This window comes from Ascaphus truei, chromosome 5, assembly GCF_040206685.1.
Source record: "Ascaphus truei isolate aAscTru1 chromosome 5, aAscTru1.hap1, whole genome shotgun sequence".
In the NCBI taxonomy this organism is placed as follows: Eukaryota; Metazoa; Chordata; class Amphibia; order Anura; family Ascaphidae; genus Ascaphus; species Ascaphus truei.
This window is the reverse complement of record NC_134487.1, coordinates 170,940,568-170,967,611: the sequence shown is the minus strand read 5'-3', so window position 1 is coordinate 170,967,611 and position 27,044 is coordinate 170,940,568. Positions and strand designations below refer to the sequence as shown.

The 27,044-nt window shown below is 45.9% G+C and overlaps 1 protein-coding gene across 6 annotated transcripts in view; it reads left to right on the top strand.

Annotated features, from left to right (window-relative positions):
- Positions 1-27,044, top strand: part of NSD3 (nuclear receptor binding SET domain protein 3) — a 152,743-nt gene that overhangs the window by 121,915 nt on the left and 3,784 nt on the right. For all 6 annotated transcript variants that reach the window (XM_075601247.1, XM_075601246.1, XM_075601245.1 and 3 more), the window contains 3 exons: positions 23,060-23,201; positions 24,933-25,039; positions 25,952-26,156. In XM_075601247.1, the coding sequence (XP_075457362.1) occupies positions 23,060-23,201; positions 24,933-25,039; positions 25,952-26,156 (454 nt within the window). The remainder of the gene's footprint in view (positions 1-23,059; positions 23,202-24,932; positions 25,040-25,951; positions 26,157-27,044) is intronic.

The window sequence follows — 27,044 nt, the reverse complement described above, 5'->3', positions numbered from 1 at the left end:
TAATAACGTGCTGAGCGACGTAGTTACATACTGTACCATGCAATATAATAACGTGCTGAGCGATATAATCACATATTGTACCATGCAATATAATAACGTGCTGAGCGACGTTGTTACATACTGTACCATGCAATATAATAACGTGCTGAGCGACGTAGTTACATACTGTACCATGCAATATAATAACGTGCTGAGCGACGTAGTTACATACAGTACCATGCAATATAATAACGTGCTGAGCGACGTTGTTACATACAGTACCATGCAATATAATAACGTGCTGAGCGATATAATCACATACTGTACCATGCAATATAATAACGTGCTGAGCGATATAATCACATACTGTACCATGCAATATAATAACGTGCTGAGCGATATAATCACATACTGTACCATGCAATATAATAACGTGCTGAGCGACGTAGTTACATACAGTACCATGCAATATAATAACGTGCTGAGCGATGTAATCACATACAGTACGATGCAATATAATAACGTGCTGAGCGACGTAGTTACATACAGTACCATGCAATATAATAACGTGCTGAGCGACGTAGTTACATACAGTACCATGCAATATAATAACGTGCTGAGCGACGTAGTTGCATACTGTACCATGCAATATAATAACGTGCTGAGCGACGTAGTTACATACAGTACCATGCAATATAATAACGTGCTGAGCGATGTAATCACATACAGTACGATGCAATATAATAACGTGCTGAGCGACGTAGTTACATACAGTACCATGCAATATAATAACGTGCTGAGCGATGTAGTTACATACAGTACCATGCAATATAATAACGTGCTGAGCGATGTAATCACATACAGTACGATGCAATATAATAATGTGCTGAGCGACGTAGTTACATACAGTACCATGCAATATAATAAGGTGCTGAGCGACGTAGTTACATACAGTACCATGCAATATAATAACGTGCTGAGCGACGTAGTTACATACAGTACCATGCAATATAATAACGTGCTGAGCGACGTAGTTACATACTGTACCATGCAATATAATAACGTGCTGAGCGACGTAGTTACATACTGTACCATGCAATATAATAACGTGCTGAGCGACGTAGTTACATACTGTACCATGCAATATAATAACGTGCTGAGCGACGTAGTTACATACAGTACCATGCAATATAATAACAAGCTGAGCGATGTAATCACATACTGTACCATGCAATATAATAACGTGCTGAGCGATGTAATCACATACTGTACCATGCAATATAATAACGTGCTGAGCGACGTAGTTACATACTGTACCATGCAATATAATAACGTGCTGAGCGACGTAGTTACATACTGTACCATGCAATATAATAACGTGCTGAGCGACGTAGTTACATACAGTACCATGCAATATAATAATGTGCTGAGCGACGTAGTTACATACTGTACCATGCAATATAATAACGTGCTGAGCGACGTAGTTACATACAGTACCATGCAATATAATAACATGCTGAGCGACGTAGTTACATACTGTACCATGCAATATAATAACGTGCTGAGCGACGTAGTTACATACAGTACCATGCAATATAATAACAAGCTGAGCGATGTAATCACATACTGTACCATGCAATATAATAACGTGCTGAGCGATGTAATCACATACTGTACCATGCAATATAATAACGTGCTGAGCGACGTAGTTACATACTGTACCATGCAATATAATAACGTGCTGAGCGACGTAGTTACATACTGTACCATGCAATATAATAACGTGCTGAGCGACGTAGTTACATACTGTACCATGCAATATAATAACGTGCTGAGCGACGTTGTTACATACAGTACCATGCAATATAATAAGGTGCTGAGCGACGTAGTTACATACTGTACCATGCAATATAATAACGTGCTGAGCGACGTAGTTACATACAGTACCATGCAATATAATAACGTGCTGAGCGACGTAGTTACATACTGTACCATGCATTATAATAACGTGTTGAGCGACGTAGTTACATACAGTACCATGCAATATAATAACGTGCTGAGCGACGTAGTTACATACTGTACCATGCAATATAATAACGTGCTGAGCAACATAGTTACATACAGTACCATGCAATATAATAACGTGCTGAGCGATGTAGTTACATACAGTACCATGCAATATAATAACGTGCTGAGTGACGTAGTTACATACAGTACCATGCAATATAATAACGTGCTGAGCGATGTAGTTACATACAGTACCATGCAATATAATAACGTGCTGAGCGATGTGATCACATACTGTACCATGCAATATAATAACGTGCTGAGCGATGTGATCACATACTGTACCATGCAATATAATAACGTGCTGAGCGACGTAGTTACATACTGTACCATGCAATATAATAACGTGCTGAGCGACGTAGTTACATACTGTACCATGCAATATAATAACGTGCTGAGCGATGTGATCACATACTGTACCATGCAATATAATAACGTGCTGAGCGATGTGATCACATACTGTATCATGCAATATAATAACGTGCTGAGCGGTGTAGTCACATACTGTACCATGCAATATAATAACGTGCTGAGCGACGTAGTTACATACTGTACCATGCAATATAATAACGTGCTGAGCGACGTAGTTACATACTGTACCATGCAATATAATAACGTGCTGAGCGACGTAGTTACATACAGTACCATGAAATATAACATGCTGAGCGACGTAGTTACATACTGTACCATGCAATATAATAACGTGCTGAGCGACGTAGTTACATACAGTACCATGCAATATAATAACGTGCTGAGCGACGTAGTTACATACTGTACCATGCAATATAATAACGTGCTGAGCGACGTAGTTACATACTGTACCATGCATTATAATAACGTGTTGAGCGACGTAGTTACATACAGTACCATGCAATATAATAACGTGCTGAGCGACGTAGTTACATACTGTACCATGCAATATAATAACGTGCTGAGCAACATAGTTACATACAGTACCATGCAATATAATAACGTGCTGAGCGATGTAGTTACATACAGTACCATGCAATATAATAACGTGCTGAGTGACGTAGTTACATACAGTACCATGCAATATAATAACGTGCTGAGCGATGTGATCACATACTGTACCATGCAATATAATAACGTGCTGAGCGACGTAGTTACATACAGTACCATGCAATATAATAACGTGCTGAGCGACGTAGTTACATACTGTACCATGCAATATAATAACGTGCTGAGCGATGTGATCACATACTGTACCATGCAATATAATAACGTGCTGAGCGGTGTAATCACATACTGTACCATGCAATATAATAACGTGCTGAGCGATGTGATCACATACTGTACCATGCAATATAATAAAGTGCTGAGCGATGTGATCACATACTGTACCATGCAATATAATAACGTGCTGAGCGGTGTAATCACATACTGTACCATGCAATATAATAACGTGCTGAGCGACGTAGTTACATACAGTACCATGCAATATAATAACGTGCTGAGCGACGTAGTTACATACAGTACCATGCAATATAATAACGTGCTGAGCGGTGTAATCACATACTGTACCATGCAATATAATAACGTGCTGAGCAATGTAATCACATACTGTACCATGCAATATAATAACGTGCTGAGCGACGTAGTTACATACAGTACCATGCAATATAATAACGTGCTGAGCGGTGTAATCACATACTGTGCTTGGGAAACATATGTCTGAGTGCTTCATCCAGCACTCATAAGGGTTAACTCAGGTGGAAACTAGCTTATCATGATGTAAGCTGACCCCTGAGAGCCAGCAAGGTAGATATGGATCTTGTTACCAGCAGTAGCTGCCTGTGTCAGAGGAGAGCACATGGATAGATGTGCTGCTAGCCAGAAGGATACAGCACACTACTTACTGCAGCCAAAGTAAGATTTCTTTCATTTGTTTGCATGACTGCTTAAAAAGACTCTTACGGTTTGGGTATGGTTTAGCCAGCCAGCCTGCTAGCTAGGACTGCTGTGTTAGTCAGTTTTCTCCCAACGTGGAGCAGGATTTATTTGCTTAAAGGGACAGTGTACCCGCATGTTATGTTGCTGTGGAGAAATAAAGCCACTGAACGTTTTCATTTATCCTGAAACTACACGTGTGGACTTTTCCCTGACTTCGGCTACAGGCCGTCCTGCCACAGGTGGTGTCAGAAGTGGGATGTTGGACGGGCCCTGTATCTGAAGGGCCACACACACACAGACGGGGAAAAAAAATGGAGACAATTTTTTTCTCAGTTCCTTGAGCAACAGCTCCAGCTAGCAGAGAAACAAGTTGAGCGACAGGCCCAGCAAGATGAGCGACAGGCTCGGCGAGAGGAAAAGCTACTCCAATTGCTGGCCGAAGGCCCAGCCCCAGGCAGACCAGGGATTCCAAATAACCCACCGGTGATGCTGCATAAAATGAAGCCAAACGAAGACCCAGAGGCATTTCTCCTCACTTTTGAAAGGGTAGCCACGGTCCACGGCTGGACAGTTGATCGCTGGGTAACGACTCTGGCTCCACTCCTCATAGGGGAAGCTCAGGCAGCCTACCAGGCTCTTCCAGCAGACGAGGCCATGGACTATCAGCAACTAAAGGCTGCTATTCTGGATCGCCTAGGCCTCACTCCAGAGACCTACCGTCGGCGGTTCCGGACAGTCAAATATACAAACAGAGACAGACCCCGGGTCATAGCCCACCGCTTAGTAGACTTATGTACCAGGTGGATACAACCGGAAAAACATGACAAGGCAGAGATCCTTGAACAGTTTGTGCTCGAGCAGTTCATACAGATACTGCCCCCCTCCTCCCGCTCCTGGGTAAAAAGACACGCTGCATTTTCCCTGGATTCAGCGGTCCGCTTGGTGGAAAACTTCCTGGGCGACGACACCCAACAGGATAGCTGGGAACGGCCGGTGCAAACACCAGTTGCTTCCGGTGATGCTAGAGGCAGGAGAGCAGACAATCGAGGGGTCTACAACCCGCCAGCTCGGGAGATCCAGTCAACCCGATCGGAAGACCCTTTCCCATCTCGGAGGGTTCCTGGTACAAACTCCTGCAGAGACGCCCATCCTGGGTCCGAGGCCACTGGATCACTCAAGGGAGGCCGCCACCCACAGTATTCCCCGAGCACCTGGACTCATGTCACCCACCCAGTGGAGAGGATAACCCCACCAACCAGAAGGGAGGACCCCATCCAACAGCGGAGAGGTCCAAACACCGAGCCCCGTCGAGAGCTTCCGCTGACGACCGAGGTTGCGGATTCAGGAGATGATGAGATGGACTGTTCATATGGCAGAACCACTGCCACAGCTTGTCTCCGAGGGGACCACAATCCGTGGTTAGTCCCAGCATCTCTGGAGGGGACAAAAGTAAACGCCATGCTGGACTCGGGCTCTGGAAAAACCCTGATCCAAGAGGGCCTAATTCCAAGCAATAGACTATCTTATGACTCTCCTTGGAATATCGAGTGTATCCATGGGGATACAAAGAGATACCCGACGGCGAACGTTCTACTGCGTATCCAGGATCAAGAGGCTAGCCTACTAGTGGGAGTTGCTCCCTGGCTACCTGCTCCTGTTCTACTTGGCCGAGACTGGCCCTACCTCGAAACATTGTTGGCCCCTACTCCTACGGAGCCTACTTCTCTGGTACCGGAGAAGCAAGGAGACTTGTTCCCTTTTTCCCTAGAGATTTTTCCCCGTAGACACCATGTCCCAAAGACACGTAAACAAAGACGTGCGGAAAAAGAGGACTGGTTAAGAAAGGCTGGGACTCTTGGTAACATTAGTCAGCCCAAAGGACAGCAGGTCATGGCCGGGGATGACCAGGGTGGGGAACAGATAGATACGGGAATTTTGCCAGACCTGGATCTTCCTGACTTCCGTCAGAGGCAGAGGGAGGACCCAGCTCTGGCTAGACAATATGAGAAGGTGGTACAGGTCAACAACAAGATAATGGATGAACAGGGTGTAAAAGTGTTTCCACATTTTGAACTGTTGAATGACATTCTATATCGTGTGAATAAGGTTACACAAACAGGGGAGGTCATTCGACAGATGCTAGTCCCTAAAGGGTTGATTAAAACGGTGTTCACCCTAGCCCATACTCTCCCATGGGGTGGTCATTTGGGCAGAGATAAAACCACGGACCGCATCTCGTCCCGGTTTTACTGGCCAGGCATACATGGTGACATCATGAAACTATGTGAGACATGTCCTGAATGCCAGTTAACTAGCCAAAAAGGACAGAAGCCGGCTCCCTTGGTTCCTCTGCCCTTGGTAGCCGTCCCATTCGAGAGAATTGGGGTAAATCTGGTCGGACCTTTAGAACCCTCTGCGAAGGGACATAAATGTATACTCGTTGTGGAAATTATGCCACCAGATATCCTGAGGCCTTCCCTCTGAGATCAGCCACTGCTAAACAGATTGCTCACAGGCTGTTAGAACTGTTCTCTAGGGTAGGACTTCCCCAAGTAATGTTAACTGACCAGGGAACAAATTTCATGGCAAAGTTAATGCAGGATGTCCTAAAGTTATTGGAGGTAAAATCCGTCCGGACCTCAGTCTACCATCCTCAGACTGATGGATTGGTAGAGAGGTTTAACCGTACTTTAAAAACCATGCTTAGGAAGTTTGTGGACACTGAAAAGCGAGCTTGGGATGAACTTCTCCCTTTCCTGTTGTTTGCGGTACGAGAAGTTCCCCAATCATCCACAGGCTTCTCCCCGTTTGAGCTCCTATATGGACGCCAACCTCGGGGTATTCTCGACCTACTGAAGGAATCCTGGGAGGAGGAGCCTTCCCCCTCCAAGAATACCTTTCAGTATGTCATAGACCTTAGAAACCGCCTAGACATGATAGGTCGGTTTGCTAAGGAAAACCTCAAATCTGCCCAAGAACGTCAAGAGAGGCAGTACAACCAAAATGCTCGCTTGAGGGTCTTCCAACCTGGGGACCAAGTGATGCTACTACTACCGACATCAGAGAGTAAACTCCTTGCGAAGTGGCAGGGTCCTTTCCAAGTTCTCCGCCGCACCGGAGAGGTGAACTATGAGATCTCTCAACCAGGGTCCAGGAAGGGTAAACAAATCTACCACGTGAACCTCCTGAAACCCTGGAAAACGATGAGATCGCTATTCATCCACCCTCGGGAAGGAGAGACGGATTTGGGTCCGCAGCTTCCAAAGGGTAGTACATACAATGACCATCAGGTTCCCATGGGAGGGCAGTTAACAACGGAACAAAGGTCAGACCTACTAGAATTATGTGACCAGTTCCCAGATGTTTATTCGGAGCTGCCAGGGCAGACTAATTTAGTGTCCCATAGGATTGAGACAGAACCTGGCGTAAAAGTACGGTCTCGTCCCTATAGATTGCCAGAGGGCCGAAAAGACCTGGTAGAGAGGGAGATAATAGACATGTTGGAATTGGGCGTGATCGAGGAGTCCCACAGCGAATGGTGTAGCCCTATCGTGTTGGTCCCTAAACCAGATGGGAAGGTGAGGTTTTGCGTGGATCTGCGAAAGGTAAATGCTGTATCCAGATTTGATGCATATCCAATGCCTAGGGTGGATGAATTGCTTGACTCGCTTGGGAAAGCAGAGTATATCTCTACCCTAGATCCCACGAAAGGATATTGGCAGATACCTCTAGCGGAAGAATCCAAATGCAAAACTGCCTTCGCCACCCCTCTCGGGTTATACCAATTCGTCACTATGCCATTTGGGTTACATGGGGCTCCAGCCACATTCCAAAGGTTAATGGACAAGGTACTACGACCCCATAGGGCATATGCCGCGGCCTACTTGGATGACATTGTCATCTATAGCAGACACTGGCAGTCTCATATAAAAAGGTTAAGGGCAGTCCTAACGTCCTTAAGAGAAGCAGGGCTCACTGCAAATCCAAAAAAATGTGCCCTGGGTAAATCCACTACAAAGTACTTGGGCTATGCCGTTGGGGGAGGGATAGTAAGGCCACTAGCTAGCAAGGTGGCCGCCATAAAGGAAGTCCCCACCCCACAGACAAAGACACAGGTCCGCTCCCTTTTGGGGTTAGCAGGGTATTACCGGCGGTTTATCCCCAATTTTTCAGAAATATCTGCACCCCTAACAGATCTGACAAAAAAGAGTGCCCCGACCCAAGTTAAATGGTCTTGGGAGTGCCAAGACGCCTTTGACATGCTAAAAAAGTGCCTGTCAGAGGGCCCCGCTCTTCGGAGCCCTTCATCATCCAGACGGATGCCTCAGAGGTAGGACTGGGAGCAGTGCTGTGTCAGCAATTTGATGGTGTTGAACACCCCATGCTGTTCATCAGCCGGAAGCTGTTCCCAAGGGAAGTGAGGTATTCCGTTATTGAGAAGGAGTGCCTCGCTGTAAAATGGGCAATTGAGGCCTTGAGACATTATGTCGCCGGAGTACACTTCACCCTGGTCACTGACCATGCACCCTTGAAGTGGTTAAACACCATGAAGGACACAAATCCAAGGTTGACCAGGTGGTATATGGCCCTCCAACCCTTCTCTTTTGATATTCAGCATAGACCTGGAAAAGACCATGGAAATGTTGATTTTTTGTCAAGAGAAGGAGTGGAGGATCGGGCTTCAGCCGTGTGGGACACTAGCCACACACAAACAGGGGAGGTATGTGACAGGGTGAAGTCAACCCCTATCAGTTATGCCTGGGAAACATATGTCTGAGTGCTTCATCCAGCACTCATAAGGGTTAACTCAGGTGGAAGCTAGCTAATCATGATGTAAGCTGACACCTGAGAGCCAGCAAGGTAGATATGGATCTTGTTACCAGCAGTAGCTGCCTGTGTCAGAGGAGAGCACATGGATAGATGTGCTGCTAGCCAGAAGGATACAGCACACTACTTACTGCAGCCAAAGTAAGATTTCTTTCATTTGTTTGCATGACTGCTTAAAAAGACTCTTACGGTTTGGGTATGGTTTAGCCAGCCAGCCAGCCTGCTAGCTAGGACTGCTGTGTTAGTCAGTTTTCTCCCAACGTGGAACAGGATTTATTTGCTTAAAGGGACAGTGTACCCGCATGTTATGTTGCTGTGGAGAAATAAAGCCACTGAACGTTTTCATTTATCCTGAAACTACACGTGTGGACTGTTCCTTGACCTCGGCTACAGGCCGTCCTGCCACACTGTACCATGCAATATAATAACGTACTGAGCGATGTGATCACATACTGTACCATGCAATCTAATAACGTGCTGAGCGGTGTAATCACATACTGTACCATGCAATATAATAACGTGCTGAGCGACGTAGTTACATACAGTACCATGCAATATAATAACGTGCTGAGCGACGTAGTTACATACAGTACCATGCAATATAATAACGTGCTGAGCGACGTAGTTACATACTGTACCATGCAATATAATAACGTGCTGAGCGACGTAGTTACATACAGTACCATGCAATATAATAACGTGCTGAGCGACGTAGTTACATACTGTACCATGCAATATAATAACGTTCTGAGCGATTGAAAGGTTACATCTTAGGTTTCCAGCACCTCGGCAGACGGTGATCCTCGCTGAAGGGACTTTAACCCTTTCATTAGGGACTCTATACCCTTTTACTCGCGCGGGGAGATTTTTACCCTTGGCACTACTATTGTTTTTTCCCACTATCACGAACTGCAGACGTCTGGGAGCAGCCAAGAAAGACAGGAAAAAAGTTCTCTCTAATCAGGTCAAGTTTATTGCAGGCTGGACAGCATTTTTATAAGCTACAAAGGCATTATCACTTTTAGAGGCGTACACTGTTAGGCCTTGGCCATGTTTAGCGCTTGCTGGCGGAAGCATGCTGACGCGCGCTCCCGCTCAGCACTGAGCCCCTACAGCCGCAATTACAGCGGCTTTAGTAGGGGCTCACCTGCGCTTCCGCGCGCTTGCGTAAGCGCAGATCTTAGGGGAATTTTAAATTCCCCCGCTTGCCGGCGCGACAGGCCGGTCACATGAGCGGTTCGCCCAATGAGGGCGAACCAGCTCCGTGACATCACTGGCCCGCCCCCGGCCCGCCCGCTGACGGCTGCTGACAGTGCGTGCGGTAAGCAACCACAAGGCCAGGGAAAGCACCCGCTTACCCTGCGCCTCAGCGCGCCTCAGCAAGCCAGCAGGGAACATGGCCGAAGCCTTAGAATGGAGGCGTTACACTACCTGTTAGGGGCGTTGTATGGAGGAGTTACACTATTTTGACAGACATGTAGTTTACAAACTGGTTTTAACAAGAATATGCACAGGCAATGAAAAATAGGTTTTTCTCTTTGTAACCATGAAGCAGGGCTACATTTCTGTTAGAATTCAAGGCCCTTTGCTTCTTGGGATCACGCCTGGAAATAGTTAAGATAAAGAAAATGCAAGCTTCTGCTTTTTTTTAAATTGCTGTATCTTATAAATTCATAAAATGGAGGACAGACTAGTAATTTTAACCCTTTCAGCGATGTAATTACATACGGTACCATGCAATATAATCACATGCTGAGCGGTGTAATTACATATGGTGCCATGCAATATAATAACGTGCTGAGCGATGTAATCACATACGGTACTATGCAATATAATAACATGCTGAGCGATGTTATCACAATACAGTACTAGCAATATAACATGTTGAGCGATGGAATCACATACAGTACCATGCAATATAATAACGTGCTGAGTAATGTAATCACATACGGTACCATGCAATATAATAACATGCTGAGCGATGGAATCACATACAGTACCATGCAATATAATAACGTGCTGAGTAATGTAATCACATACGGTACCATGCAATATAATAACATGCTGAGCGATGTAATCACATTATAGCAATATAATAACATGCTGAGCGATGTAATCACATTATAGCAATATAATAACATGCTGAGCGATGTAATCACATTATAGCAATATAATAACATGCTGAGCGATGTAATCACATTATAGCAATATAATAACATGCTGAGCGATGTAATCACATTATAGCAATATAATAACATGCTGAGCGATGTAATCACATACAGTACCATGCAATATAATAACGTGCTGAGTAATGTAATCACATACAGTACTAGCAATATAATAACATGTTGAGCGGTGTAATAATAGGAGGTATTTTGCTCTGACCTGAACTGAAAGATCTTTGCTAGTATTACTGGGGGAAAGAGCACTTTCTTGTCCCAAGACCGGAAATTGGAAAACTAAACTTCCTTCAGATCAATTGGACACAATTTCCAAAAATTCGTCAGCCTAGAGGCCCACGACTCCCTGTCATGCAACATCAGGCAGACAACGGCACATTAAGGCAACGATCATGGCAAGTGATAGCTTGCTAAAGGGTTAGTCATTCTGAGATCAGACAGGCTCCCCCTCTTGCAGGCAGCGCCAGTTATGGGTAACACTGGTAGACCTCAAGGAGAGATGGACTCATAGACAAGTAGGTGCTGTAACTAATATTGCCAGAGTCCTTTCTGGATCATGGCATTTCACCCACAAAGATTATTCATGTCATCCGGTAAACCAAAGAATCTGAGAAAATTAAAAGCACCCAGGAATGTCCATGCCTTTATCAGAAATGATTTCAAGATGGAATCGATCCGTTCTGTCAACAATACAGTGGAGAAGGGGGACTTTCCTATCTCCATGAACATCACATCAAAAATACATCTGTTTTTTTACTCTTACAACATTACCAATTTTGCGCATTACCTTTCTGCCTTTCAAATTGGCCCAGAGTTTTTACCAAGATTTTAGTGCTAATTGCCACACTTTTAAGTAAGCAGGGGGTGTTGGTAATACCGTACCTAGAGCTAGAGAAGAAACAGAAAAGAGACAAGATCACAGGTATAGCAAGACAAATTTGTATATGTTCAGTGTCGACAGTAGAACAAGTTACACCTCCGTCTGGTTTGATGGTGTCTGCGATAGGTATTGTTCTACTGGTGCCGAGGATTTGGGAAACACCAAAAAGTTTGACAAAATTCAATTAGCAAACCAATGAACGGTGGTGACTACGGATGGGGGGGGCAAGTTTTCAGGACATATTCGTCAAAGGTCTCAAACTCCAAAGAAGTATCGCTTCAAATAAACCGGCTAGAATGTAAGGACGTTTTCAAGACCCTAATATACATGTTTCACACTTGGGTTACAGTCATATAAAGCAAAAACGGTCTCTTGTATAAACCATCAACGGGGAACAAAGTGTCTGCAAGCCACAAAAGAATTTACACAAATATTGAGATGATTAGAACAGAATGTCCCATTCATTTGAGCGATCCATACTAAAGGAACAAAAGGATATTCCGTCAGTTAGCACACAAGTGGAGTAACCCCTCCATAGATCTGATGGCTTCAAGGCAAAATATCAAAATATAGTGGAATTTTTCCCATCAAATAACTGTGAACAAGGTGGGGACGCTTTGTCAATTCTGTGAGAGTTTCCACTAGTGCACATTTTTCCCGTGTGTGACCCAGTACAAGGCATCGAGATACCTTTTCACACGGCTGCATTTTCTGATGGTTGTCTGTTTTATTCTTTTAGTTTTGCAACTGTCTGGTCTTATTTTACAGTATGTTACTTTGTTATCTTTAGTATAAGCACTGTCACATTATGTAATGTTTTTGACCTCTAATTTAACCTCTTTACCAATGAACTGATTGGTCCTTAAATTCACACACGTTTTATCTTGCTTTATCAAATATGTATATTTGTCTTGGATTAAGGGGGACCCCTTGAACCCCTTAGATGTAAGCCCTCAAGGTTTCTCTAAAATGAATCCTGGTTGTGGCGGCAGATTGGGGCGGTGTGGGAGGATTTGTAGGGTGTGCGTGTTTGGAGGTGATAATGAGCTGCGTGGGCAGTTTGTTGTATACCACTTTCACACATAAGCATCCACGTGGCTGAGTGTGTCCGTGATAATAGTGCACTGCGTAATCACATGCTGGGAGATGTTATAACATGGGACCCTGTAATCACATGCAATCACATGCTGGGAGATGTTATCACATGGGGCACTGCAATCACATGCTGGGAGATGTTATCACATGGGGCACTGCAATCACATGCTGGGAGATGTTATCACATGGGGCACTGCAATCACATGCTGGGAGATGTTATCACATGGGGCACTGCAATCACATGCTGGGAGATGTTATCACATGGGACACTGTAATCACATGCTGGGAGATGTTATAACATGGGACCCTGTAATCACATGCTGGGAGATGTTATCACATGGGGCACTGCAATCACATGCTGGGAGATGTTATCACATGGGGCACTGCAATCACATGCTGGGAGATGTTATCACATGGGACACTGTAATCACATGCTGGGAGATGTTATAACATGGGACCCTGCAATCACATGCTGGGAGATGTTATCACATGGGGCACTGCAATCACATGCTGGGAGATGTTATCACATGGGGCACTGCAATCACATGCTGGGAGATGTTATCACATGGGACACTGCAATCACATGCTGGGAGATGTTATCACATGGGGCACTGTAATCACATGCTGGGAGATGTTATCACATGGGACACTGCAATCACATGCTGGGAGATGTTATCACATGGGACACTGTAATCACATGCTGGGAGATGTTATCACATGGGGCACTGCAATCACATGCTGGGAGATGTTATTACATGGGGCACTGTAATCACATGCTGGGAGATGTTATCACATGGGGCACTGCAATCACATGCTGGGAGATGTTATCACATGGGACACTGCAATCACATGCTGGGAGATGTTATTACATGGGGCACTGTAATCACATGCTGGGAGATGTTATCACATGGGGCACTGCAATCACATGCTGGGAGATGTTATCACATGGGGCACTGCAATCACATGCTGGGAGATGTTATCACATGGGACACTGTAATCACATGCTAGGAGATGTTATCACATGGGACCCGGTAATCACATGCTGGGAGATGTTATCACATGGGGCACTGCAATCACATGCTGGGAGATGTTATCACATGGGACCCTGTAATCACATGCTGGGAGATGTTATCACATGGGACACTGCAATCACATGCTGGGAGATGTTATCACATGGGACACTGCAATCACATGCTGGGAGATGTTATCACATGGGACACTGCAATCACATGCTGGGAGATGTTATCACATGGGACACTGCAATCACATGCTGGGAGATGTTATCACATGGGACCCTGTAATCACATGCTGGGAGATGTTATCACATGGGACACTGCAATCACATGCTGGGAGATGTTATCACATGGGGCACTGCAATCACATGCTGGGAGATCTTATCACATGGGACACTGCAATCACATGCTGGGAGATGTTATCACATGGGACACTGCAATCACATGCTGGGAGATGTTATCACATGGGACCCTGTAATCACATGCTGGGAGATGTTATCACATGGGACACTAATCACATGCTGGGAGATGTTATCACATGGGACACTGTAATCACATGCTGGGAGATGTTATCACATGGGACACTGCAATCACATGCTGGGAGATGTTATCACATGGGACCCTGTAATCACATGCTGGGAGATGTTATCACATGGGACACTAATCACATGCTGGGAGATGTTATCACATGGGACACTGTAATCACATGCTGGGAGATGTTATCACATGGGACACTGCAATCACATGCTGGGAGATGTTATCACATGGGACACTGTAATCACATGCTGGGAGATGTTATCACATGGGACACTGTAATCACATGCTGGGAGATGTTATCACATGGGACACTGTAATCACATGCTGGGAGATGTTATCACAAGCTGGGAGATGTTATCACATGGGACACTGTAATCACATGCTGGGAGATGTTATCACATGGGACACTGTAATCACATGCTGGGAGATGTTATCACATGCTGGGAGATGTTATCACATGGGACACTGTAATCACATGCTGGGAGATGTTATCACATGGGACACTGCAATCACATGCTGGGAGATGTTATCACATGGGACACTGCAATCACATGCTGGGAGATGTTATCACATGGGGCACTGCAATCACATGCTGGGAGATGTTATCACATGGGACACTGCAATCACATGCTGGGAGATGTTATCACATGGGACACTGCAATCACATGCTGGGAGATGTTATCACATGGGACCCTGTAATCACATGCTTGGAGATGTTATCACATGGGACACTGCAATCACATGCTGGGAGATGTTATCACATGGGGCACTGCAATCACATGCTGGAAGATGTTATCACATGGGACACTGTAATCACATGCTGGGAGATGTTATCACATGGGGCACTGCAATCACATGCTGGGAGATGTTATCACATGGGACCCTGTAATCACATGCTGGGAGATGTTATCACATGGGGCACTGCAATCACATGCTGGGAGATGTTATCACATGGGACACTGCAATCACATGCTGGGAGATGTTATTACATGGGGCACTGTAATCACATGCTGGGAGATGTTATCACATGGGGCACTGCAATCACATGCTGGGAGATGTTATCACATGGGGCACTGCAATCACATGCTGGGAGATGTTATCACATGGGACACTGTAATCACATGCTAGGAGATGTTATCACATGGGACCCGGTAATCACATGCTGGGAGATGTTATCACATGGGGCACTGCAATCACATGCTGGGAGATGTTATCACATGGGACCCTGTAATCACATGCTGGGAGATGTTATCACATGGGACACTGCAATCACATGCTGGGAGATGTTATCACATGGGACACTGCAATCACATGCTGGGAGATGTTATCACATGGGACACTGCAATCACATGCTGGGAGATGTTATCACATGGGACACTGCAATCACATGCTGGGAGATGTTATCACATGGGACCCTGTAATCACATGCTGGGAGATGTTATCACATGGGACACTGCAATCACATGCTGGGAGATGTTATCACATGGGGCACTGCAATCACATGCTGGGAGATGTTATCACATGGGACACTGCAATCACATGCTGGGAGATGTTATCACATGGGACACTGCAATCACATGCTGGGAGATGTTATCACATGGGACCCTGTAATCACATGCTGGGAGATGTTATCACATGGGACACTAATCACATGCTGGGAGATGTTATCACATGGGACACTGTAATCACATGCTGGGAGATGTTATCACATGGGACACTGCAATCACATGCTGGGAGATGTTATCACATGGGACCCTGTAATCACATGCTGGGAGATGTTATCACATGGGACACTGTAATCACATGCTGGGAGATGTTATCACATGGGACACTGTAATCACATGCTGGGAGATGTTATCACATGGGACACTGCAATCACATGCTGGGAGATGTTATCACATGGGACACTGTAATCACATGCTGGGAGATGTTATCACATGGGACACTGTAATCACATGCTGGGAGATGTTATCACATGGGACACTGTAATCACATGCTGGGAGATGTTATCACAAGCTGGGAGATGTTATCACATGGGACACTGTAATCACATGCTGGGAGATGTTATCACATGGGACACTGTAATCACATGCTGGGAGATGTTATCACATGCTGGGAGATGTTATCACATGGGACACTGCAATCACATGCTGGGAGATGTTATCACATGGGACACTGCAATCACATGCTGGGAGATGTTATCACATGGGGCACTGCAATCACATGCTGGGAGATGTTATCACATGGGACACTGCAATCACATGCTGGGAGATGTTATCACATGGGACACTGCAATCACATGCTGGGAGATGTTATCACATGGGACCCTGTAATCACATGCTGGGAGATGTTATCACATGGGACACTGCAATCACATGCTGGGAGATGTTATCACATGGGGCACTGCAATCACATGCTGGAAGATGTTATCACATGGGACACTGTAATCACATGCTGGGAGATGTTATCACATGGGGCACTGCAATCACATGCTGGGAGATGTTATCACATGGGACCCTGTAATCACATGCTGGGAGATGTTATCACATGGGACACTGCAATCACATGCTGGGAGATGTTATCACATGGGACCCTGTAATCACATGCTGGGAGATGTTATCACATGGGACACTGCAATCACATGCTGGGAGATGTTATCACATGGGGCACTGCAATCACATGCTGGGAGATGTTATCACATGGGACACTGTAATCACATGCTGGGAGATGTTATCACATGGGACCCTGTAATCACATGCTGGGAGATGTTATCACATGGGACACTGTAATCACATGCTGGGAGATGTTATCACATGGGACACTGTAATCACATGCTGGGAGATGTTATCACATGGGACACTGCAATCACATGCAATCACATGCTGGGAGATGTTATCACATGGGACACTGCAATCACATGCTGGGAGATGTTATCACATGGGACACTGCAATCACATGCTGGGAGATGTTATCACATGGGACACTAATCACATGCTGGGAGATGTTATCACATGGGACACTGCAATCACATGCTGGGAGATGTTATCACATGGGACACTGTAATCACATGCTGGGAGATGTTATCACATGGGACACTGTAATCACATGCTGGGAGATGTTATCACATGGGACACTGTAATCACATGCTGGGAGATGTTATCACATGGGACACTGTAATCACATGCTGGGAGATGTTATCACATGGGGCACTGCAATCACATGCTGAGAGATGTTATCACATGGGACACTGTAATCACATGCTGGGAGATGTTATCACATGGGGCACTGCAATCACATGCTGGGAGATGTTATCACATGGGACCCTGTAATCACATGCTGGGAGATGTTATCACATGGGACACTGCAATGACATGCTGGGAGATGTTATCACATGGGACCCTGTAATCACATGCTGGGAGATGTTATCACATGGGGCACTGCAATCACATGCTGGGAGATGTTATCACATGGGACACTGTAATCACATGCTGGGAGATGTTATCACATGGGGCACTGCAATCACATGCTGGGAGATGTTATCACATGGGACCCTGTAATCACATGCTGGGAGATGTTATCACATGGGACACTAATCACATGCTGGGAGATGTTATCACATGGGACACTGTAATCACATGCTGGGAGATGTTATCACATGGGACACTGCAATCACATGCTGGGAGATGTTATCACATGGGACACATCAATCACATGCTGGGAGATCTTATCACATGGGACACATCAATCACATGCTGGGAGATGTTATCACATGGGACCCTGTAATCACATGTTGGGAGATGTTATCACATGGGACACTAATCACATGCTGGGAGATGTTATCACATGGGACACTGCAATCACATGCTGGGAGATGTTATCACATGGGACACTGTAATCACATGCTGGGAGATGTTATCACATGGGACACTGTAATCACATGCTGGGAGATCTTATCACATGGGACACATCAATCACATGCTGGGAGATGTTATCACATGGGACACATCAATCACATGCTGGGAGATGTTATCACATGGGACCCTGTAATCACATGCTGGGAGATGTTATCACATGGGACACTGCAATCACATGCAATCACATGCTGGGAGATGTTATCACATGGGACCCTGTAATCACATGCTGGGAGATGTTATCACATGGGACACATCAATCACATACTGGGAGATGTTATCACATGGGACCCTGTAATCACATGCTGGGAGATGTTATCACATGGGACCCTGTAATCACATGCTGGGAGATGTTATCACATGGGACACTGCAATCACATGCTGGGAGACGTTATCACATGGGACACTGCAATCACATGCTGGGAGATGTTATCACATGGGACACTGCAATCACATGCTGGGAGATGTTATCACATGGGACACTGCAATCACATGCTGGGAGATGTTATCACATGGGACACTGTAATCACATGCTGGGAGATGTTATCACATGGGGCACTGCAATCACATGCTGGGAGATGTTATCACATGGGACACTGCAATCACATGCTGGGAGATGTTATCACATGGGACACTGCAATCACATGCTGGGAGATGTTATCACATGGGACCCTGTAATCACATGCTGGGAGATGTTATCACATGGGACCCTGTAATCACATGCTGGGAGATGTTATCACATGGGACACTGTAATCACATGCTGGGAGATGTTATCACATGGGACCCTGTAATCACATGCTGGGAGATGTTATCACATGGGACCCTGTAATCACATGCTGGGAGATGTTATCACATGCTGGGAGATGTTATCACATGGGACCCTGTAATCACATGCTGGGAGATGTTATCACATGGGACACTGTAATCACATGCTGGGAGATGTTATCACATGGGACACTGTAATCACATGCTGGGAGATCTTATCACATGGGACACATCAATCACATGCTGGGAGATGTTATCACATGGGACACATCAATCACATGCTGGGAGATGTTATCACATGGGACCCTGTAATCACATGCAATCACATGCTGGGAGATGTTATCACATGGGACCCTGTAATCACATGCTGGGAGATGTTATCACATGGGACACATCAATCACATACTGGGAGATGTTATCACATGGGACCCTGTAATCACATGCTGGGAGATGTTATCACATGGGACCCTGTAATCACATGCTGGGAGATGTTATCACATGGGACACTGCAATCACATGCTGGGAGACGTTATCACATGGGACACTGCAATCACATGCTGGGAGATGTTATCACATGGGACCCTGTAATCACATGCTGGGAGATGTTATCACATGGGACACTGCAATCACATGCTGGGAGATGTTATCACATGGGACACTGCAATCACATGCTGGGAGATGTTATCACATGGGACACTGCAATCACATGCTGGGAGATGTTATCACATGGGACACTGTAATCACATGCTGGGAGATGTTATCACATGGGGCACTGCAATCACATGCTGGGAGATGTTATCACATGGGACACTGCAATCACATGCTGGGAGATGTTATCACATGGGACACTGCAATCACATGCTGGGAGATGTTATCACATGGGACCCTGTAATCACATGCTGGGAGATGTTATCACATGGGACCCTGTAATCACATGCAATCACATGCTGGGAGATGTTATCACATGGGACCCTGTAATCACATGCTGGGAGATGTTATCACATGGGACCCTGTAATCACATGCTGGGAGATGTTATCACATGGGACCCTGTAATCACATGCTGGGAGATGTTATCACATGGGACCCTGTAATCACATGCTGGGAGATGTTATCACATGGGACACATCAATCACATACTGGGAGATGTTATCACATGGGACCCTGTAATCACATGCTGGGAGATGTTATCACATGGGACCCTGTAATCACATGCTGGGAGATGTTATCACATGGGACACTGCAATCACATGCTGGGAGACGTTATCACATGGGACACTGCAATCACATGCTGGGAGATGTTATCACATGGGACCCTGTAATCACATGCTGGGAGATGTTATCACATGGGACACTGCAATCACATGCTGGGAGATGTTATCACATGGGACACTGCAATCACATGCTGGGAGATGTTATCACATGGGACACTGCAATCACATGCTGGGAGATGTTATCACATGGGACACTGTAATCACATGCTGGGAGATGTTATCACATGGGGCACTGCAATCACATGCTGGGAGATGTTATCACATGGGACACTGCAATCACATGCTGGGAGATGTTATCACATGGGACACTGCAATCACATGCTGGGAGATGTTATCACATGGGACCCTGTAATCACATGCTGGGAGATGTTATCACATGGGACCCTGTAATCACATGCTGGGAGATGTTATCACATGGGACACTGTAATCACATGCTGGGAGATGTTATCACATGGGACCCTGTAATCACATGCTGGGAGATGTTATCACATGGGACCCTGTAATCACATGCTGGGAGATGTTATCACATGGGACACTGTAATCACATGCTGGGAGATGTTATCACATGGGACCCTGTAATCACATGCTGGGAGATGTTATCACATGGGACACTGTAATCACATGCTGGGAGATGTTATCACATGGGACACTGTAATCACATGCTGGGAGATCTTATCACATGGGACACATCAATCACATGCTGGGAGATCTTATCACATGGGACACATCAATCACATGCTGGGAGATGTTATCACATGGGACACTGCAATCACATGCAATCACATGCTGGGAGATGTTATCACATGGGACCCTGTAATCACATGCTGGGAGATGTTATCACATGGGACACATCAATCACATACTGGGAGATGTTATCACATGGGACCCTGTAATCACATGCTGGGAGATGTTATCACATGGGACCCTGTAATCACATGCTGGGAGATGTTATCACATGGGACACTGCAATCACATGCTGGGAGACGTTATCACATGGGACACTGCAATCACATGCTGGGAGATGTTATCACATGGGACCCTGTAATCACATGCTGGGAGATGTTATCACATGGGACACTGCAATCACATGCTGGGAGATGTTATCACATGGGACACTGCAATCACATGCTGGGAGATGTTATCACATGGGACACTGCAATTACATGCTGGGAGATGTTATCACATGGGACACTGTAATCACATGCTGGGAGATGTTATCACATGGGGCACTGCAATCACATGCTGGGAGATGTTATCACATGGGACACTGCAATCACATGCTGGGAGATGTTATCACATGGGACACTGCAATCACATGCTGGGAGATGTTATCACATGGGACCCTGTAATCACATGCTGGGAGATGTTATCACATGGGACCCTGTAATCACATGCAATCACATGCTGGGAGATGTTATCACATGGGACCCTGTAATCACATGCTGGGAGATGTTATCACATGGGACCCTGTAATCACATGCAATCACATGCTGGGAGATGTTATCACATGGGGCACTGCAATCACATGCTGGGAGATGTTATCACATGGGACACTGCAATCACATGCTGGGAGATCTTATCACATGGGACACATCAATCACATGCTGGGAGATGTTATCACATGGGACCCTGTAATCACATGCTGGGAGATGTTATCACATGGGACACTGCAATCACATGCTGGGAGATGTTATCACATGGGACCCTGTAATCACATGCTGGGAGATGTTATCACATGGGACACTGCAATCACATGCTGGGAGATGTTATCACATGGGACCCTGTAATCACATGCTGGGAGATGTTATCACATGGGACACTGCAATCACATGCTGGGAGATGTTATCACATGGGACACTGTAATCACATGCTGGGAGATGTTATCACATGGGACCCTGTAATCACATGCAATCACATGCTGGGAGATGTTATCACATGGGACCCTGTAATCACATGCTGGGAGATGTTATCACATGGGGCACTGCAATCACATGCTGGGAGATGTTATCACATGGGACACTGCAATCACATGCTGGGAGATGTTATCACATGGGACCCTGTAATCACATGCTGGGAGATGTTATCACATGGGACCCTGTAATCACATGCTGGGAGATGTTATCACATGGGACACTGCAATCACATGCTGGGAGACGTTATCACATGGGGCACTGCAATCACATGCTGGGAGATGTTATCACATGGGACCCTGTAATCACATGCAATCACATGCTGGGAGATGTTATCACATGGGACCCTGCAATCACATGCTGGGAGATGTTATAACATGGGACACTGCAATCACATGCTGGGAGATGTTATAACATGGGACCCTGTAATCACATGCTGGGAGATGTTATCACATGGGGCACTGCAATCACATGCTGGGAGACGTTATCACATGGGACACTGCAATCACATGCTGGGAGATGTTATAACATGGGACACTGCAATCACATGCTGGGATGTCACAATATTCCAAGTAATAGTACAATGACATGCGGAGCTATATAATGGCACGTCTAGCAGCAGTATACTAGCATGCAGAGTAATATAATAACATATGTAATATGCATTACCAGACCAGGGTTAAAGGATGTCCCTCGATCCTTTTTTGTAGGATCGCATTATAGATGCCGGCCCAAAGGGCAACTTCTCCCGGTTTATGAACCACAGCTGTAACCCCAACTGTGAGACACAGAAGTGGACCGTTAACGGGGACGTCCGGGTGGGGCTTTTTGCCCTTGGCGACATTCCTCAAGGTAAGGCTGCGCCCCGGCAGATCCCACTGTCACACAGCGAGTTAGATTGCAAGCTCCTATTTCTCATACACAAACTTGTGGGAAAGGTGCGGTCCCCTCCAACACGACCTGTTTTGGAAGTTATGCCCTTAAAAGCCGATTCCCCGCCGTCATTTTATTGTAGCTGGTTTTGATTTTATTTAAACACAACAATCCTGGCTTTAAAGAAAATAAATCTTAAATGCATTTCGCGGTCCGGGGACCACCGCGGTACAGGAGCGGCAGAGCCCCGGGGAACCAGAAGTCCACCGTGCAAACAATATGGCCGCTGGTCGTGGCTAAGTCCGGCAGCCAATAGAAAAAAAGTGACTGTATGTATGTATGTCTAACAAAAATAACAAATCGTACAAATAACCCATAATGGGAAGAAGTGCTTCAGACATAAAAGTTACCTTTAGGAAGAGGAGTCCCTGTCCGAAGAGCTTACAATCTAATTGGTTGGTAGGAAGAACGTACAGAGACTGAAGTGTGTCTGCAAGGAGCCAAGGTTAATGTATGAGGTGTATAGTATCCGCCACGGAGCTACTCGTATGCTTCCTTAAGCAGGTGTGTTTTGAGGTGGGTCTTAAAGGTGGCTAGTCGGATATTGAGGGGACGGGCTTTCCAGAGGTGCGGGGCAGTCAGTGAGAAAGGTTTAAGGCGGGAGAGAGCTCTAGATACAAAGGGGGTAGAAAGAAGACATCCTTGAGCAGAACGCAAGAGTCGGGATGGTGCATAACGAGAAATTAGGGCTGAGATGTAAGGAGGAGCAGAAGAGTGTAAAGCTTTAAAAGTGAGTAGAAGAATGGAGTGTGAGATACGGGATTTGATCGGAAGCCAGGAGAGGGATTTCAGCAGGGAAACGCTGCGATGTTGCAGCGTTTTATTGGTGACTGGAGGCTAGGTTTGTAGTCCGCCAACATAGTTGTTTTTTGTTAGTTGTTTCAGCACAGAAAAAGTACAAATATCTGGCTTTGCAGCATTGATAGGTTAGATTTGGGCATCCTTTTTAAGTACACTGTTCAAAAAAGCGTGAGCTCATTTTTTAGGAATAAAGTGCACAGTTTAAAGACAAAAACTAGGTGTGAAAACAGACCCCCTTTTGGGCAGTTTTTAAGGAGATTTAAAAAATAAAAACCTACATGGGAAACTGCCCGTTCAAAGCCCATCACCCATCAAAAACTCCCCAAATAATTTTCTTTTACAAACGGCCTTTACCTTCCTAATGCCAAACGTCATTAAAAGCCTAACATTGTAAGAACATTGTTAATAACAAGTCATTTTAAGCCCCGGTCCCACGAAAACAGCTGAAACATTCCCCCCTTTACTTTTTATTTTCCATCCCAATGCCAAACCTCGCTGTCAAATCCGCCAGCTGTTCCCTGTTCCAGAGAAATAGCCCTGTTATTTTTGCGGGTCCTCCTAAATATGGCTGCTATTGTAAACACCCTCTATCTGAGCTCAGCGTTGGGATCTCTGCAGCATTCTTACCTCATATAGGGCTGATCCCTTAACGAGAGCAGCGCGTGATGTGTATTTTGTATGGGGTTTATCATTGGGATTTTTGGAGTTCAGCCGTTGGTGCTAAATGAGAGAACCTAGTAAATCTCCTGTACTACAAGACGGGCCTCAAAATAGTTTTTAACATGTGTTTTTACTCCAAGTCCTGTTTTATCCAAACTTAAAAATCCCTAAATCCCTTCACATTTCTAGGGACAGAGCTGACGTTTAATTACAACCTGGACTGCCTGGGAAACGGTCGAACGGAGTGTCACTGCGGGGCGGATAACTGCAGTGGGTTTTTAGGGGTACGGCCAAAGGTAAGTGAAGGGGCCTTCCTATTTCCGGGAACCATTTAACCGTGTGTGAGAGTGAATAGATAGCTTGTATTTATACAACGCCTTTCACAATCTTTATTTATTTATTTGTAAACTGAAATTTGAATTCCTACATGAAACGCACATAGATACATAGCACATACGTTTCTACATTTGATGGAGGCACAGGCCCACACGGAGACACAGGCCCACACGGAGGCACAGGCCCACACGGAGACACAGGCCTGTCCTCCATATTCACGGGGTGAGCCAAGGATTTATACAATGGCAACATTATGCTCTGTTGATTATCTTTCATCTGTACTGCATTTCATGCATGATGATATCCGGTTAACCTTTTGCAGCTACTGACATTGAGCACAGTTGCTAAGCCTCCTGTCTACAAACATGGCTACAACCTTCTCCATCAAGGATTTCTCTATTTTTGTCCCATTTAGTTTGTTGGTAGCATGATTATTCTTGCTTCCCAAATGGATAATCTTTACTGTGTCCTGTGATGCTCGTTCTTATCAGATAATTATTATTCAAATCCGAAAAATAGATATCACTGAAGAGGTTAAATAAGGATTGTAAAAATGTGATACTTTTCAAAACAATTTTAAAATACCTATAGCTATCTGATTATTAACCTGCATTTACCTTACTAAGCATATCTCAGTCATCAGGTCCTTTTGGTCCTTCTTGAGACTACCCCTTTTACCCATTAAACATATCATGGTCAATAGATTGTTTTGGTCCTATATGTGACCAACCCTGTCAGTTTTGGGGGGAAAAACAAGAATAGCAGAAAGGTGTTGTGTGGCTGAGTGCTGCCTTGTTGTTCAGTGCATGTGGTTCAATGAGACCCAGCTCTGCAGGTACCTCTGTGTGATCTGTTTTTTTATGTCCCTGCAGTCAGCGTGTGCGACAGCCACAGAGGAGAAGGCCAAAAACGCTCGAATGAAGGCAAAGAAACGGAAAATCAAGACCGAGCAGAAACAAATGCACGAGGATTTCTGCTTCCGCTGTGGGGACGGAGGGGAGCTGGTGATGTGCGATAAGAAGGACTGTCCAAAAGCTTATCACCTCCTCTGCCTTAACCTGACGCAGCCGCCATATGGTAAAAACAAGAACCATCCTCACGTCTCGCGCAGACTCCCCCCATTCATCCATCCTCACGTCTCGCGCAGACTCCCCCCATTCATCCATCCTCACGTCTCGCGCAGACTCCCCCCATTCATCCATCCTCACGTCTCGCGCAGACTCCCCCCATTCATCCATCCTCACGTCTCGCGCAGACTCCCCCCATTCATCCATCCTCACGTCTCGCGCAGACTCCCCCCATTCATCCATCCTCACGTCTCGCGCAGACTCCCCCCATTCATCCATCCTCACGTCTCGCGCAGACTCCCCCCATTCATCCATCCTCACGTCTCGCGCAGACTCCCCCCATTCATCCATCCTCAGGTCTCGCGCAGACTCCCCCCATTCATCCATCCTCACGTCTCGCGCAGACTCCTCCCCCCATTCATCCATCCTCACGTCTCGCGCAGACTCCTCCCCCCATTCATCCATCCTCACGTCTCGCGCTAGCTCCCCCCCATTCATCCATCCTCACGTCTCATGCAGACTCCCCCCCATTCATTCATCCTCACGCCTCGCGCAGACTCCCCCCATTCATCCATCCTCACGTCTCGCGCATACTCCCCCCCCATTCATCCATCCTCACATCTCTCGCAGACTCCCCCCATTCATCCATCCTCGCGTCTCGCGCAAGCTCCCCCCCCCATTCATCCATCCTCACGTCTCACGCAGACTCCCCCCCATTCATCCATCCTCACGTCTCGTGCAAACTCCCCCCATTCATCCATCCTCACGTCTCGTGCAAGCTCCCCCCATTCATCCATCCTCACGTCTCACGCAGACTCCCCCCCCATTCATCCATCCTCACGTCTCGCGCAGACTCCCCCCCCATTCATCCATCCTCACGTCTCGTGCAAACTCCCCC